The sequence below is a fragment of the Lepidochelys olivacea genome (assembly GCF_965140295.1).
Source record: "Lepidochelys olivacea isolate rLepOli2 genome assembly, chromosome: 2".
Lineage (NCBI taxonomy): Eukaryota > Metazoa > Chordata > Testudines > Cheloniidae > Lepidochelys > Lepidochelys olivacea.
Window position 1 is genome coordinate 267,394,107 of NC_140412.1, and position 18,809 is coordinate 267,412,915.

The 18,809-nt window shown below is 45.6% G+C and overlaps 1 protein-coding gene across 2 annotated transcripts in view; it reads right to left on the bottom strand.

The window, feature by feature from the left end:
* Positions 1-18,809, bottom strand: part of ELP6 (elongator acetyltransferase complex subunit 6) — a 39,606-nt gene that overhangs the window by 10,848 nt on the left and 9,949 nt on the right. For both annotated transcript variants that reach the window (XM_084620498.1, XM_084620497.1), the window contains 2 exons: positions 18,326-18,404; positions 16,251-16,321 (listed from right to left, as the gene is read on the bottom strand). In XM_084620498.1, coding sequence (XP_084476624.1) covers positions 16,251-16,321; positions 18,326-18,404 — 150 coding nt within the window. The remainder of the gene's footprint in view (positions 1-16,250; positions 16,322-18,325; positions 18,405-18,809) is intronic.

Genomic DNA, 18,809 nt, shown 5'->3' on the forward strand with positions numbered 1-18,809 from the left:
GTCTACACTACAAATTGTGGTCAATGCAAGTATTGTCAGGATACAGCCGCCACAGTTAGTATATTGCTCAAACATGTACATACTTGGCTCCTTGCATCAACACAGCACGTACTCACCAGGAGTGCCTGTGTCAATGTACATGCTGGTGCACCATGGGTAGGTATCCCATGTGCAATTCGTTATCATGTGCCTCACTGTCTTTTGGGATATTTTTGCAATGCACCATGCGGCAGAAACGAGTTGCACAGGGATGACTGGGAGCTAGGGGTCAAGCTCTCACCGTGCAACTTTCTCCACCCCATATTACGATTCATATCCCATAATTTTAGTGCCTTTTTTCTCAAGTCCCACAGACCCACGCGGAACCTCTTGCTGTCTGTCATCTCTGACAGAAGCATGGTGCCTACACAGCTCTATCCCGTTGTCACGAGCATTGCAAACACAGTTGAATGATCTTCCGGTATTTGCAGAGCTGCAAGAACTGCAGCCACAGGGAAAGTGACAATTTTTTTGGAGGACAGATTGCTGTAAGACATAGCAAAAACCAATTCAAGATTGCTGGAGGCATTCACAGAGCAGCTGCACAGAGTGGAGTGCCACTTTTGGGCCCGAGAAACGAGTACTCACTGGTGGGATTGCATCATAATGCAGGCTTGGGATGTCAAGCAGTTGCTGCAGAACTTTCAGATGCGCAAGGCCACATTTCTGGACCTGCATGCTGAGCTTGCCCCAGCCCTCCAGTGCAGGGAGACCAGAATGAGAACTGCGCTGACAGTGGAGAAGCAAGTGGCAATCACACTGTGGAAGGTAGCAAAGCCAGATTGCTACCAGTCAGTGGGAAATCATTTGGAAGTTGGAAAATCCACCATGGGGCCATTGTCATAGAAGTGTGTGGGCCAGTCATCATCTCCTGCTATGCAGGACTGACTCCTGGCAACATGCAGGACATAGTGGATGGATCTGCAGCAATGGCGTTCCCGAACTGCAGTAGCGTACTAGGTGGCATGTAGATGCCTATTTTGGCACCAGCACATCTTGCCCACAGAGTACACCAACAGAAAGGCCTGCTTTTCTCTGGTTATGCAACTGCTGGTGGATCACCAGGGAGCTTCACTGACATCAAAGTTGGCTGGTCAGGGGAGGTGCATGATGCTCTCATTTTTAAAAGTATATGACTGTTCAGAAAGATGCAAGCAGGGACATTCATTCCCAAGCAGCAGATTTCCATTAGCGATGTTGAAATGCCAGTAGTGATATGGGGGGACTCAGCCTACCCCTTGCTCCCCTGGCTCATGAAGCCATACACCGGCCACCTCGACAGCACCAAGGAAAGATTCAACTACCAGTTCAGCAGGTGCAGAATGATGGGTGAATGTGTTTTTCCTCGATAGAAGGGATGCTGGTGTTGTTTACTCACAAGATTGGATCTCAGTGAAAAAAAAAACATCCCATTGTTTACAGCTGTCTGCTGTGTCCTACATAATATCTGTGAGACAAAGGGGAAAAGCTGCCACCAGCGTGGAGGTGGAGTGGCTGTCTGCTGAGTTTGAACAGCCAGACACAAGGACTATTAGAAGGACTAATAGTGCCAAGGTGGAGCTATGCAGCTGAGGGAAGCCTTGAAATACCACTTCAACAGTCAGCCACAGTAATGTGGTGTGCTAGACAATGCTCAACCTGGCCCTGAAATTTTGGGGCCTGTTAGGGACTGTGTGCACTGAGCACCCCATCTATGAATATAACACTGTCACTGCACCTATTCATTGTGCACTGCTTGCTGTACATTTATCATTATTACACTGTGTATGTCACAGATCCTATGAGTTCTATCACACTGGACAACAACAAATGTGTGCTTTCACTTCTGCTCGGCATCCTACAGTTTATGTTATGAAGTAATAAAGATGAGTTATTTTTCAAAAAATAGAATTTTATTGAATAATGAAACCAGTGCAAAAAACATCTGTGTAATTAAAAGCAAATAAAAAATGTTTGAAACAAATTAACAGGACAGAATTTAACAAGAGGAAAGAACATTCATGTCCATTTCAGAGCATTTTGGCGACACATATAGCACCCATGGCTCTCACAGGTCAGTTTATGTGAAGCTGTCCTTATGGTCCCCCTGTGTGGCGTGGAAGGGATGCCGCCCCTGATGTCATGAAGAAATTTCGGGGGGGGGGGGGGGGGGAAGGAAATGCTACAATTGAGTTTTCCATTGACTGCAAAGAGAAGTGAGCTCCTGCTTTCTGAACCACCTGCTGGTCAATAAGAGTCTGCAGCATCTGTGTTTACTGCTGAAGAAGCCCTATCATGTCCAGGTACATCTTCCTCTCCTTTTCCTTCTGGGGCTTTCTCCCGTCAACTTTCTTTCTTTCTCCATAGTGTCTATAACATTCATCCTCCGTGCCATGTGCTCACGGTCTGATGCAGCACTTGCTTGCAGGATCTTACTGAACATCTCCCAAGTCCTCTTCTTTCTCCTCCGTGTCATGGTCAGGCATTCCACGGCTGTGGAGGTGGCACCCCCTCAAGGCCACAACGTCAGCAGCTATAGATAAAGCAGGCAGAAGAATCATATTTATAGTCACAGCAGAAAGCGAAAGTTAAGTTTCTGAACTCCCTTGCCTTGCTCCCCTGAAGTTTTAAACGAGACATGCTTATTGACACTACAGCTTTGGAGCACCTCAGCACAGCACTGTGATTTTAGTCAATTTCTCCTTCCTGAGGGTAACAAAGGCTCAGAGAACACAGCTGCTGATGGTGTCCTGAAGCCCCCCAGGCCCACAGGCCACTAGCCTGCTTACTGCAACGGTGCTTGCTGAAGTCTTCACGGAGTGGCGTGGGAAAGTGTCCTACCACAGCGGAAGAAACAAGGCTGCCATCCCTTCGGGAGAGGAGCAGAATACCTCCATAAAAGTTTCATTGCGATCTCTCAGGAGGATTCAAGGGACATCCCTGTGCACATAAACAAACTGTTCCACATGTCCTCCCCCCGGCCTAACACTGCTGGCAACCAAATGCAGAAAATTCTTCTTCTATTTGTTGTACTGCTACCTCTTTAACTAGGAACAAATTAAATAAAAGTTGAACCCTGTGTTCTGGTAAGTTGGGGTCAGGAGCCAACTGTACATTTAAACACTGTAATGGACAATGCATTCACACACTTACCCAAGGTTCCTTCCCTTGCATCGGGCTCGCCCGCTGGGACTGGCTAGACTGTGGTGGAGTCTCAAACAGATCCTGGCTCACAGCATAGTTGGATCTCCTGGTCACATGTTCCCCCATCCTCTTCCTCCTCCTCGCTGTTCACAGCAGGGCTCTGCCTGTCAGGCTCCTCAGAGGAATCCATGGCGCTCTGCGGGGTGTTGGTGGGGTCTGCACCAAGTATGGCATGCAACTCGTCAGAAACCCAGGAGGTCTGTGGCTCAGTACCAGATCGACTGTTGGCTTCCCTGACTTCCTGGTCAGCCGCGTAGCCAGCTGGAGGGAACGGGGAGCGATCCAAAAAAAGGCACCACCTGCTGCGACGCTTTTACTCACCCGGTGGCGCTCCGGCAGCCGGCCCTCACTCACTCCGGGTGTCTTCGGCGGCACTGACGGTCCTGCCGCCGAGGTGCCGCCGAAGACCCGGAGCGCCGCCTGGTGAGTAAAAGCGCCTCAGCGGCTGCCGCCTTTTCTTTTGATCGCGCCCCCTGTTCCCTCAACAGGGGAAAATTTAAAAGGCGCCAAGACATTGACAAGGCGCCGCTTGTGCTCAGTGGGGGAGCAGCTGCTGCCCCCCTAGCTATGCTACTGCTCCTGGTACGCCTGCTGCAGTTCCTTTGCTTTCACATGGCACTGCTGCTGAGCCCTGTCATACCCCTTCACCTGCCTCCCCCATGCAATCTGCTCATAGATGTCCATGTTTCTACAAAAAGAAAAGGAGGACTTGGGGCACCTTAGAAACTAACCAATTTATTTGAGCATAAGCTTTCGTGAGCTACAGCTCACTTCATCAGATGTAGCTCACGAAAGCTCATGCTCAAATAAATTGGTTAGTCTCTAAGGTGCCATAAGTCCTCTTGTTCTTTTTGCGAATACAGACTAACACGGCTGCTACTCTGAAACATGTTTCTACAACTGCTCCATACTCGCACCTGCACAGCCTCTTCTCCTCACACGCCTAGGAGATCCCACACCTCCTGTCTTCTCCAGACCGGAGCATGGCTACAGCCTGTAACCGGCATGGCTGGCCGGGCAATTGCACACAAACAAGGAAGAGCTGCTAGCTGTGCTCACCAAGCTGGGCAATCAGAAAAAGGCATTTCAAAAATTCACAGAGTTTTTAAATGGGAAGAGAGAGGGCTCCTGGTGTCCGTGACCTCTGGGCCGTGGAGTTCACAATTGTGACCAGAGCAGTCACTGTCTGACATTGTGGAACAGCTGTGAGAGGATCGTTATGGTGACAAAGGTCATGAAGTGTCTACACTCCCACTGCGTCGACCATAGCTCTGTGCCATTCAGGGAGGTGGTTTTACTGGGCACTTACGCTGACAGGAGACAAATTTGAGTCGATGCAAGGTGACATGTCGACCTAACTTTGTAGTGTGGACTACGCCTCTCTCTTGGGAAGCGGTGACTTCAAGAAGGACTTAGGGATTATCACAGATAATCACCTCAACATGAACTCTCTGTGCAAGGCTGGGGCAAAAAGGGCTAATGCAATCCCTGGATGTGTAAGAAGGGAAATATCAAGTAGAGGAAGAGACATGATCTTGACTCTGTACACTACATTAGTAAAACTGCTACTAGGATACTGTGTCAAGTTCTGGTGTCCACGCTTCAAGAAGGAGGGCCACAAAAATTATCCGGGGACTGGAAAACAAGCCCTACAGTGTAAGGCTTAAGGAGCTCAACTTATTCAGCTTATCAAAGAGAAGGCTGAGAGGTGACATGATCACTGTGTACAGGTACTGACACATGGACAAGAGAGCTGACGGTGGGGGGCTTTCCAACCTTGCTAAAGAAGGCATAGCAAGGTCCAGTGTCTGAACGTTGAAGTTGGACAAATTCAACCTTGTAATAAGATGCAGTTTCCTAGCAGGGAGGGTGATTAGACACTGAAACAGCTTACCAGGGGAGGTGGTGGAGTCCCAATTGCTTGGAGCCTTTAAGGCAAGATTAGAAATCTTTCTAAAAGATAGAATTTCTCCAAGAAACTAGAGTAAAGAGTAAGTGGGGAGGGAGGCCCTCAAGCTGAATGGTCATGAGGGTTCTTTCTGGCTTTGGAATCTATGAATCCTCCTGTTCACTGCCTTCCTTCATGGGCCACGGGGAGAACAGAATTGCCTGCATTGCCCTTAACATGCTCATAATGTTTGCAGCTCTGCTTAAAGACCATGGCTTCATCCTGCAGGGATCAGGAAAGAAGGTTTTTTCCTGAAGCACAATTAGCCAGCTGTATTCTGGGTTTGTTTCTCTTCACCTTCCTCAGAAGCATGAGAGATTGGCCAGAGTTGGAGATGGGAGACCGGACAGGGTTGACCAGAGCTCTGATTTGGTACAGAGAATCCTCTGTCTAGATGCCTAGCTGGCATGTCGTTATCACATGTTTAGGGTCAAACCAATGCCTTCCCGAATCCAAATCTGTCCATTTACCCCCAGGTCAGACTGGCAGATACCTTGGGGGGAGTAGGGGTCACCTTCCTCTATAGCATGGGCCAAAGATTGCCAGCTGGGATAACCAGGCAGATCACACCTAATCAATTCCCTCCCACTGCAGAGGCCTCAGGCATTTGGTGGCACCTTGATCTCTCCTGTTCTCTGCCTGTCTCCCAGGGTCTGAAACACTTTAGTAGAACTAAAATCTTTAGGCTCAACATAGAGGTATCTGGGTAAAAAGAATGGCATGCGATATTTAATGGTCTCTTGTGGTCTGAAAATCCAGGGTCCCATTGTGTGAGGTACTACGTCACATACAAAACCGCAATCCCTGCCCCCAAAGAGCTTACAAAACCATACTGATTTAAATGACGCTGCTCCTCTGGATGTATTCAGAATCTCGTCTGCAACTTTAAATGACCAGAACAAGTTTCCATGACTTTTGTCTCTGGTAAAAAGCTGATGCTGGTCAAGGAGAGCGCGCAGGTCTCTACTGTTACTTGTGCAATGGCAGTGGAACTGTTAAGAGTTCTGACGGCAGGTCATCACCAGCAGAGCAGGCTTTGACTTGGCAGTGCTGGCACTTAAAAGAAAACTAAACATCTTTTAGCTTGTAAATTGAGCAAACTTTGTTCTAGAGCCAATGAGACAAGAAACAGGGAAACATGCAATGCTCTCTTTGGAGAGTCACTTCAGAGTAAGCAGCAGTTTGGCAGAAAAGGACCTGGGGATTACAGTGGATGAGAAGCTGGATCTGAGTCAGCAGTGTGCCCTCGTTGCCAAGAAGGCCAACGGCATATTGGGCTGCATTAGTTGGAGCATTGCCAACACATCGAGGGAAGTGATCATTCCCCTCTATTCGGCACTGGTGAAGCCACACCTGGAGTACTGCGTCCAGTTTTGGTCCCCCCACTACAGAAGAGATGTGGACAAATTGGAAAGAGTCCAGCAGAGGGCAATGAAAATGATTAGGGGGCTGGGAAACATGACTTACGAGGAGAGGCTGAGGGAACTGGGGTTATTTAGTCTGCAGAAGAGAAGAGTGAGGGGGGATTTGATAACAGCCTTCAACTACTTGAAGAGTTCCGAAGAGGATGGAGCTAGGCTGTTCTCAGTGGTGGCAGATGACAGAACAAGAAACAAAAGGTCTCTTGCAGTGGGGGAGGTCTAGGTTGGATATTAGGAAACACTATTTCACTAGGAGGGTGGTGAAGCACTGGAATGGGTTACCTAGGGAGGTGGTGGAATCTCCATCCTTAGAGGTTTTTAAGGCCCAGCTTGACAAAGCCCTGGCTGGGATGATTTAGTTGGGGTTGGTCCTGCTTTGAGCAGGGGATTGGACTAGATGACCTCCTGAGGTCCCTTCCAACCCTAATATTCTATGATTCTGTGATCACCACACTAAGGCTGTAATAAAAGAGATTGTGGGCCAAGTTTTCCACTGGTGTAACCTGATTCTTAAGTACAATTAATAATCCTGTGCTGAGCTACCAGATACTGCTTTTTATAATAGCCCCTCCCCAACCAAAGGGCCTTCCTTGCCTATACTGGAGATTTCAGCCAGAGGTGCAAAACCCTAATACAGACAAGCAAAAATACTATACATGCTATTATTTGAACTGGTGAGTGAAATCAGAGTACGCTGCACCCATGCAGATTGCGGTTTTGCCTGCCTCCAGTAGGGGTTTGCGCTACTGCAGCTACACTGGTAGTTGTAATTGGGGAAAATCCCCATTGTAAACAAGGCCCACGTCTAATAGTGAAACTATCCATCCAAGGAACACCTGTATCAAGATTGACAGTGGGTTAATTTAGACAGAAGTTGATGTAACCTCTGCGTCAGATCCAAGATCTTATTGCAAATCCAGGAGGGTTAAATAATCTATGGCACAACCTTCAATGTCAAAGAGCCTCCGAGGAATTCAAGGACAACCATCCACACAGAGAATCCTGAAGTTATATTATAAGATTAACTCAGAGAACTGAGCCCGAAGTCAGGAGGTCAGCTGACAGCTATCAATAGATTTAACTCTCTCTTGGAATTCCCCATAGAAGAACTGGATTGTTCCTTTCAGCACATCCCTTTAAGGACAATAACATTGTTCAGAGCAGTGAGGAACAAAACATTTCAATTTGTATCACACACATGCTCCAACTAATCCTCATTGTTCTCTCACTTTTTCAGAGTTTCTCAGGAGAGAGAGATGACAGCAACACCTATTAATAACAAACACACAGGCCTTGTCTGCACTGGGAAATTGCATCAGGTTAGAAATCATATTAACCAACATGATTTTCCCCTTAATGTAAACAAGAACGCTCACCGCTGGACATGGTTATCCCTAGGGCACTGTCTCTGTCTACCATAGCTGCTAAGTGATGTTTAATATCATGTTAATTAACACAGTTTCTAACATGATGCATTTTCCCCAAGGTAAACAGAGTTGCCAGCTTGGCTGCAAATCTCCCCACTCCAGCTGCCTCAGCCGTGGCGAGAACTGCTCCCTGTCACAGCAGCCACAGAACCAGCAGAGTCCATCAGAGGCTGATTTGGGCTGAAGTGTGGAAATCTAATTTGTAGGTGCTATTTTCTTACTAAAATTGTCCTAAGAATGTGTGAATGGGAGGAGAAAATAAAACTTTACATGAAACCTCATCATCTTACCAAGGAAAACTCATTCCACTCACATTAGGTCTGAGCTCTCAGCCTGTTTATCTCCTATTACAAGGGAATAATTGGGCGCTAATTTTTGTCTCTTGCCTTATACTTTGATTGTAGGCCTCTTGGGACAGGGGCCATCTTTTTTGTTCTGTATTCGTACAGTGCCCAGCACTGTGGGTCCTGGTCTGTGATTAAGGCCCCTGTGTGCACTGGGAATACAAAACAAATAAATAAATGAAATAAGCAAACTGCAATTGCTTTATAAAGCACCAAACCCAACCCACTGGCCACGGCACAGAACACATCAGCTTTACAAGCATCTTTCCCACCCTTGTGACAGAGACCCAGCAGCTGAACCAGCACTCTGGTCACTGGAAATCCAATTAGTTCCCCTGGAGAGGGCCTGACTGAGGGAAGGAGTGACTAATTACTAGAGCAGCCTGGGCGGGGGAGATCTCAGGAGCTGATTATCCAGTTAACTACAAGAGTGGAAAAGGAGCACAGGAAGGAAGTGCAGGGGCTAGGCGGGGCCAAAGGAAGGTCTCTGGGTGGAGAGATCCCTTCCCTCTCTTATGACTATATGACACTGTAAAGAGAATTGCTGCATGGAACTGAAAGAGGGTAGTGGCTGATAAAACTAAAACAAACACAAATAAAGTACACAGTGGTGGTTACAGAGCAGAGGTGTCAGAGCCACTTACAGAAGACGGGAGCAGAGGGCCGTGCTCTGTCACAAGAGTGGGCTTGTCCAGGATCTGCCTTATTCATGCTGACAAAGAACCTGACAGGGCAGCTGGTGCAGAGGCTCACCAGTCGAGGCAATGGAAGACATTGCAATGGCTTTGAGAACAGCAGGAGGAGATGCAGAAGACCCTGCAAGCCTTCCAGCACACCCACCACCTGGACAGACAACCCCTGTTGCAGGGCAGGCTGAGCAACAGAAAAGCCCACAGGATTTTATTCAAGAACAAACCCCAACACAGCAGCAGATACTCTAAGGTGTGATGAGTCCTGCTGCAGAGTATGATGACCAGACACAGGCGGTAGGCCTCTGTAAGACAAGCCCTGCGGATGACCCTGACAGATTCTTGGTCACTTTTGAAAGAGTAGCTATGGGTGCAGGTTTGGAAAAGGGAACCTGGGCCCTACAGCTAGCACCCTACTTGACAGGGGAAGCTCAGGAAGCCTGCATGGTAGTGACCAGGGGACTATGATATGGTTCAGGCAGCCATGGTAGAAGAGACGGGCTTATCCTCTGAAAAGTACCAGCCAAAGTTTTGGGCCACTAGATGGACTGAGGTGTGTCTGCAAGAGACTGGTGTACTGGGAACCAAGAGGGATGTGGAAATTTTCTAAAAAGGGCCTTATTTTTGGAGTTTAATGTACTCACCATACACAAACCCACATCATATATCACTTGAAAGTGTATTTTATGTATGTTTACATGGGGTATGATGTGGAGCTATCAAGTAGTGCCATAAGCCTATAGATGAGGTGAAACAATAGTACCCAAAATGAGAGAGCCATTTTTTTCCATAGTTCCAGAAATATTGCAATATGACTATAGCTCCAGTTTTTATTGTTTAAGTTAATATCAACACCTTCATGTGGTTTTTACTGGTCAGAGCTCCCAAACCACAATGTATTAACATATTTTGAATGGTTTTGCATGGGCAAGTATTTTTTTCTTCAGAAATGAAGAAGCTGTTTAGCATGTGGCAAAAAACAGCAAATATCAACGTTTTGAAATATACCAACATAAAGTGTTTTCACATCAGATATTCTACTTAGGGGGACTAGATGACCTCCTGAGGTTCCTTCCAACCCTGATATTCTATGAGTCTATGATCCTTAATTATCAAAGTATTCACAAGTGATTGTAATAGTTTTGTGTGTTTCCAGTTGAAATGTGCTGGCCAGATCAGTCTCACACTGAAGGTTGTGCCCCAGTAGCAGTAGCTTGCATGTCCACAGTTTGTACTGTACAGGGGTAGATACAATGTAAATGAATTCCTAGTGTAATGCTTCCTCTCCATTTGCAAGCTTTTATACATACAACGTAGCATCTAGTTTACATGGTAGAAAGTTTTAATTTGTAATTACCTATACATGCAGTAGTAACCATTTGAAATATTCTAGAAACTTGCCTTTTAATTCAGTGACACTTATGCACAGGTCAGTATTAGCGTTAGAGATGACAATACACAGCTTCATATTACAAATATGTAAAGGCTAGGAGAGAAAGAAATAGCCTAATAAGAAGTACTTAAGACAAAGTCTACAAACAAGTCCTTGCCTCTGCATTGAAAAGGGGTGAAGATCATGTTACAGCTCTTTCCAACCATGTCATCAACAATATAACAAACCCATTTCATCCTAAATCACATCCAGAGGTGCTTACCAGCATATCTACTGCATGTAACATGAGACATGCAAGAGTCTCTACTGAAACAGGTGTTGGTGAAGAACAAATGGAGAGATTTATGAAAGGTGCACTTGATTCTGATGGGACACACAGCTTCTTCAGCCCAGTCAAGAAATCTGGTATCAGAACATTTAGTGACTTGGTCAAGATGACCAAATTAAAGCTTGGCAAAGGAGGAATAGTCACAAGAGCTCTCTGTCCAGAAATTGTTTTCCATAGAGCCACGTCCTTCGCAAGATGCAGAGATGATGTTTCAATGGCAACTGTTCTCAGTCACCCAACAGGACCTGTGCCTATGTCCCTTTTCCATGGTGAGGGAACAACTATAAGAACAGACAAAGCTGAATGAGGGCATTCAGGAAAGAATCCATGCAAACAAAAATCGGAGCATACACGGCTATCACACAAATGATGTCTGGAAACGAATTCCACACATTCCATGAACTGGCTGCTGAGTCGTTGAGGCAGATCCTAAAAGGATTTCACAAAGCTAATTCTGTAATCTAAGTCTTTGACAGATATGGCAACAGTAACTCTGTGAAAACTGCAGAAAGTCAGCACCGGACAGGATCTACGGTTGGGTGCAAGAAATATCAGGTGATTGGTGAACAACCTGTGCCTCCATGGAAAAAGTTTCTAAACATGGCATTCAACAAGCAGTCACTTGCAAAATTCGTGTGTAAATATATGGTGCAAACCCAATACATACCTTCCTTCTTGCAGGAAGCTTTTCTAATGATGAAGTAGCAAAGTCTGTCATGAGTAGAGGTGCTGAAGAAACCCAAGATTTGTCCAGTACTCAAGAGGAAGCAGATACAAGGATCCTCCTGCATGCAGTATGTGCCATCATGGCTTTTGGGTCTTAGTGTCCTGATACCGACATTTTGGTCTTTGCTGTTTAGTACTTTCCAAAAATAGCACATACATAACATGTGGTTTGAAATAGGCATCATTACCAGCACAGCTGACAAGCTGTTGCTTCATACCTGAGCATGCGATTTATGATGCACTTATTCCTGACTTCTGCTGTATATGCATTAACAGGATGCGACTCTGTGTCATCCCTATATGGTTCTGGGGGGAAAATATGTGTTTAATGTTGTCAAAACAAAGAGAGCTTACCACTTGCAGCGATCTTGCCAAATTGGTAGAAGGTGACAGACAAGCCGCAATTTCTGCAGCAAGTAAGTTGGTAGCAGGGCTGTATGACCAGAGCGGGAAAGAAAAGGAGACCCACAGAGCTCTGAATTACTTGTGCCTCACATCAAAAAGGACCAGTCACTGGCCAAATTCCCACCATATGAGGATAGTTTTGAAGAGCATGTCAAAAGAGCATCTTGGCAAACAAAGATTGTATGTTTCAGAGTAGCAGCCGTGTTAGTCTGTATCCGCGAAAAGAAAAGGAGGACTTGTGGCACCTTAGAGACTAACCAATTTATTTGAGCATAAGCTTTCGTGAGCTACAGCTACATGCATCTGATGAATACATTCGTTAGTCTCTAAGGTGCCACAAGTCCGCCTTTTCTTTTTAAAGACTGTATGTCTTCACACATAGGTAAACCAGATATTGGATCACCATTGCCACACGGATGGAAAAATGTGGATGATGAACTATTTCCTGGATTCGTCAAGGGCCCAGTGGCATCTGAGCTTCTACAAGGCCTTATCGGTGCCTGCAGCAGTAGAGATTGGTGCACAATAAACTGTATCTGCAGTCAGAACAATCGTCACTTCACCCAACTGTGGACATGCCAAGAAATGAGGACTGTGGTCACCCCCACTCTCAGAGACCATAAACAAAATGATGATAATGACGTTGACCAGAAATGTCCCCAGCTCTATTACCTTTCAGCGATACCCGTACAAATTATTAGATTTTATTTCACAGATTGTTGTGTTGCTCTGAAGTCACAAAGAAATCCAATTTTATTTCTCGAAATAATACATAACCATGAAGCTAACAAACAAATGCAACTATTTCAAAATGGTCATTTTAATGTGTTGATGTGTCACTGTTTATCCCCATTTCCATCATAGCAGCATCACATCATACCTCATCTTAAAGTAGACATAATAAGTTTCCAATGATGTGCTTTTATGTAGAGAGGGTACATTAAGTTGACCAAATTGGTCGTGTCTGCTACTTGCCTGTTCTATATCCAATTCTACGGCTGACCTTGGGGAAGTCACTTACCCTCTCCATGCCTCACCTTCCCCATCTATAAAATGGGCACAATACTTGCCTGTTTCACTGGGCTTTCAAAGACAATTCTGTAATGCTCGCAAAGTGCTTGGAGAGCCAAAGATGGAAGCTCCTAGAGAAGCGCCATCTTACTGTATATCACAGCTCCACACAATCAGTGCTATGCCCCAACTTTGGAACAGTCTGTGATAGCTTCACGGCGTCTTTAGACTGGACTCTGGGCCTTCAGCACCCCGGCTTCACCCATGAGCTCTGTTCAGTGAGTCCAACTGAGACAGACTCCTGGAGACTTGTACACTCTGCAGGGATTAATGCACCTCGCCCAGCATTTGCAGTGACACTCACACAGCATTGTCAAAACAGGCGGGTTTATTCATTAACTGGAACACAGCACAGGAAGTCCTGTGGGTACCATAGTGAACTGAAGGTTAAAGCACAGTCCATTCTGGTTAGCCCTGAGCCCAGCCAAACTGTAGTGAACCTCGTTGTTCAAGCTCTGTCTCTCCCTCTGACCTCTTTGGTCATACTCCAGGTGAGAGCCCTGACTCCTGCTAGCAGCCAGCTCTTATTCCCCGCCCCCATAATGTCACACCTTCCCAGTCCTTTGTTCTCCAGGTGGAGAATGTTGCTCAGTCTTCCTGCAGAGAGGTGGGAAAATCCAAATCCCGCTGGGTTGTTGGTTGGTTGATGTCAATGGGTGGGCAACTGCATTTGCCACCATCTTTTCAAATGCTCCTCTGATATGGGGGCCAAGGCCCAGACAGCTAGGCAACAATCACACCTCTCTCTCTTAGCCTGCCCCGAGAGCAAACAGATGTTTTCCACTTCCACTGCGTAATAGTTCAGCATATAGGAGAAACTGAGGCACAATCTCATAAAAATATTATAAAATATCGCCCCTTCATCCCATTATGTTATTCGGAAATTGTAAGGTGTTCTAACTCATTGTTAAAAACCAAGAATCACCTAGAACCAATTTGGTACATCACAACGTAAGGTGTGTCTATACCACAATCAGACATGTGAGTGCAACACATGTAGACGTGCCAGCTAGCCAGCAGTGAAACCATGACAGCATGGGCTAGCCTCTTAAGTACATACCCAGGGTTCTGGGCGAGCTTGAACAGCCCCTGCTGCCACAGCTTTATTGCTGTTGTTATTCAAGCAAGCTAGCTCGGGTATGTCTACATGTGCTGCACTCATGCCGCTGACAGCAATGTAGACACAGATCCATAGACTTGGGATAGCAGACAGAAAACTAGATAGATATGGGCTTTCAATGTAATCAAAGGGGGCATGGATCAGCGTTCATCTCGGACTCCCAGTCAGTACCCAGCCCAAGCCAGGGAAGCTAATGATCCAACCAGCGGACTAAATTCGGTGATGAATCCTGGTCACCTGAAGCATGTTGCGCATACACTAAGAAGAATGCTATCAAATAAGCCCATGAAATCTTGAATTGCATACAAAGGCATCATGTTACACAGTGAGGCAGCAAGTGTTCCTCGCTATAGCACTAATGAAACTGCACCAACCAGGCTAGATTTAGTTTCGTTTAATGCTGCCAGAGGTGAGGGAAGGAATTCAGGGAAGAGTAACAAAAATGATTAAGTTGATGGAGGGACTCAGATTTATGAAGGAAGCCTGAGAGAGAGCTAAATATATGCAGTTTGGCTAAGCATTGACTAAGGGGTAAACGGTAACTGCACACAAGGTGTAAACACCAAAGAGGCAGAGGAATGTCTTTAGGTGGTACAAGGTTTACCTGCAAGTAACTGGATGAAGTTCAGCAAAGGATGATGTTTAGAATGAATGTTAAGGACTTCCTAATTGGAATCTCTCTGAGATTGTTCAGTTTCTCCAGACATTTCTAGTGCTCCTCCCCCACCCTCCCAATCACCTGTGTAACCAAGCTTCCCCAAGAAGAAATCCCATACTTGAGTTACCTAGGCCTGAAGCACACACTGCAGAGAGTAACCCTGCACTGGCTGCTCAGGGATGGATGTGATGGTTGAACTGATCTTTTTCTACAATAACAATGGCTTTCCAGCCCACTCTGCAGGAGCATGTCAGTGACTTTGATTGCTCCATCTCAGGGATTCTGAACCTTTTTCATCACACGGACTACACCTTAATAAAGATATTGTTTCATGGACCAATCTCCCCACCAATTTGCAATCGCATAACATCCCTGCAGCAACTACACCAATTGCTTGCCTGAACTGCATTTAATGTATTTTTAGCTTCTTTTAATATTATGTAGCAGACGCTAACGCTCCTCCTTGTTTCTACCGCATGACCAGCCAGCTCTCCCAAGGCCACAAGTAGATGCTCCACAGATTTCATATACACAGCCAGTGCTCTGCCTTATTTTGGGCCTAACACACAAACCACTGAGTAGGTAGAATGCTATGTTATCCATTCCGTTCCATTGCCATATTCACTCAGCACAGCCCTAAGCTTAGGTCTAACCCAGCTGCAACACATTGCAGGGATATATATAAGAGGAGATTGGCCACATGTGGATTTGGTTACCTGTCCCCCTCTCCATATAACAAATATGGGGACCACTGAGCCCAGTATCAAAGTTCTCAAGGATTCCTAACCTTGGACAGCTGGTAACAATCTGCCAGACCTGAAAAATGCTTTCAATCCCAGTATTTAGGGCCAAATTGAACCTGGGAGTAAGTATATTAAATGCCCATTGAGGTCAGTGGAGCTGCACCCACTTACACCTAAGCTTACTTTGGTTCTTAGATACAGTCTCTTACTATATATACTTAACAGAATTAATCAGTGTTTTAAGTCTGCCCCAGTTGAATCAAAAGCTTTCCTCTGAGAAATGTCTGCTAGTTCCCTGCACATTTAAAACATCCTTCTCACAAAAATGATCGTGCTTAGAAAAGATAACAATGTACATCAAAGAGTTAACCCCGTAACAGGAGCCATGTGCTAAATATCTATTTTCAATGGAGGGAAAAGCAAGCCCTAAATTCATGCTCAATCCTGAACATCCACAACTTCCATCGATTTCAAAATAAATTGAGTATGCTCAGTGCTTCATGGGATCAGACCCATGCATTGTAAAAGATTCAGATTTGGGGGGATGAACATGCAAGTTATGTATAGAAAATCCTGTTTGTGTCTACCACTGCTTTCTACTGGACAAAAACTGAGTTGTGTTACTGACCAGAATCAGACCTTCATGGAACAGAAATGGCATTGCCCTCAAGTGGCAGTAGCTTCCAAAAGCTACAAGCCGTAACCACACTACTCAAGCGTGAATGGTACTTATGATCATATTCCAAGAGACTTACCAGCTTCTGTGCTATGATGTTATAGTGACTGAAGGACTGGAGCAGGGCCACAAAACAGACTTTACAGCCAGCTGGGAAATAAGACAAGACACATTATCCCTTCAGTGTTGTAAGCTCCCACTCTCAAGGCATTTGAAATGAAGAAGAGTCAGACAACCAAAAGCCGATCAAAAAGAGCCCAAGGGGAGAAGACTCTCACCCCCCGATGGAGTTGCTGGCTCATATTTAATGTAAGTTTATTTTAAACCTTTAAACCGATGATCTCTCCCCCATTTAAAGAAAACTTTTTTTTTTTTTTACTGAACAATTAAAATATCGCTAAAAAAAGCCTATAAATTAGAAAGCCTCTTATGTCTCCCCTCCCTGCTGCCATGAGAGCCCCAAGCATTCTCTACCACTGGAGAGTCTTTAAAATAAGGACTATGGGCCACACCAAGACATGGTCTTGTCTGCTGAATTAACATCTCTTGGAGTGGCAAAAGACCCTTTCATTTGGCTATCATGGGGCACGCACATGGTTTAGTCCTTGTCTTGACAGATTCACAAGCTTGGACATAATGATAAATGAGAAGTTTCAACAAAGAAGTCTCTTTAAGAGACTTCTTAAACATACGGGTTTTGGAAAATAAAGGCCCTGGCTGTCTGAGGAACATAAAACCCAGTATCCATCAGAAACACGGTCTTTGAGATTTGGGGCACATGGAATTAATTCGATGCAATTGCTTCTCCCCATTGGAGACAGTGACTTGGTAAAATGAGTTGAGCTGGGTCATTTTAGCCAACAGTGAATGTTCAATGATGTCAGAAAGCCACCAACCAGTTGGGCAGTTTCTGCTAGACAGTGACATTATACTCAAACAATACGGATGTGCTACCAATCAGGATTGAGGATCACTGGCAGAGTTGCAGTGAAACAGGGGGTGTTGCAAGACTGGACTGAGGTTCATTAGCAAAGCTTCTCTAGCAGTGGGTGCTATAGGAACACCCAGATAAAGTAGAGGAGCAAGCATGGTAGCTTTGGGTGGGTCTCAGGACTAAGAGGACAGGATTGTGGCACATGGATGGAATACTGTGAGGGATTCCAGGACCGCAAACGGTGTTTGCTGCTCAGAAATGCAGTGCACTGACAGAGCTGGGCCAGGACACAGAACTAGATTATAAGGGAGTGCTGAGGATCAGAACTGAAGTCCATTAGAAACCCAGGATGGGAAGCCTGCACGGTGCATAGGTCAATATGCAGCTGTATACATCCTTCACTTTCAAAAGCGCTCAATATTTTACATTCAGTTCAAATGAAGGAAAAGTTTGGCAAAATTCTTCCCTCAGGGACACCCATGCAACCCCACTGAGTGCAACAGGATACGCAGGCGTAACGGAGGACAGCATCTGATGTACCAGCACCTATGTGCTAAACATCAATGCAGGTTCAGAAGGCTGGTTCCTGAGAGCCACATTACGTCACAATCCAAACCGATTTATCCAGAACTGCAGCTTTGCCATGAGAGGTTTGGAAAAGTCCAGGGCTCCTCACAATAGTATTTAAAACAATTCAACTAGACAGGCCTGCTCTGCTGTAGCAGGTGAATCATTAGCATGAGAGACACTATTACTCAACTTGCCATTTGGGCTGGGTTCTTGTTTGTTCTTTTTTAAACACAGTCATGTACCAGAAAGTTTGCTGACATTTGTTACATAATATTCCTTTTACATTTCAAAATGTGTGGGTAGTGAATAAGCTTATGTTATATAGCAACTTCCAGCCCTAACAAGCCAGAGCATTTTACAACATTCATTTAATTTCACAACATCCCTACGTCCAAGTATGCTATGCATTTTGCAGATGGTAAAGCTGAACCACAGAGAGATTAAATGACTTGTCCAAGGTCACAGAGAAAGCCCAAAGACAAGTTAGGAATAGAGGTCCGACTCCCAGTATCCTGCTCTAATCAAAAGAGGGCACAGTCTCCCTAAATCCAAGCTCTATCCCATCAGACATAGTTCATGTGTCGGCTGGATGATTCTACCAGGGCCAAGCAAGTCACATCTTCTTTGCAGAGCTCCACGTTCTCACATACCTTTGAGATAAAAGGAGAGGAAGTGATGCACCAGGAAGCTGCCATCTGTCTTGGTGTCACGCAGCAATGTGAGCTTCCCCTGGAAAACAATGAACAGAGAACCTTAAAGAAAGGAGAGAGGTGAGGGGGGATTTGATAGCAGCCTTCAACTACCTGAAGGGGGGTTCCAAAGAGGATGGAGCTCGGCTGTTCTCAGTGGTAGCAGATGACAGAACAAGGAGCCTTGATCTCAAGTTGCCGGGGGGGAGGTCTAGGTTGGATATTAGGAAATACTATTTCACTAGAAGGGTGGTGAAGCACTGGAATGGGTTATCTAGGGAGGTGGTAGACTCTCCATCCTTACAGGTTAAGGCCTGGCTTGACAAAACCCAGGCTGGGATGATTTAGTTGCGGTTGGTCCTGTTTTGAGCAGGGGGTTTGACTAGATGACCTCCTGAGGTCTCTTCCAGCCCTAATCTTCTATGATTCTAGGTGGCAAAATTAA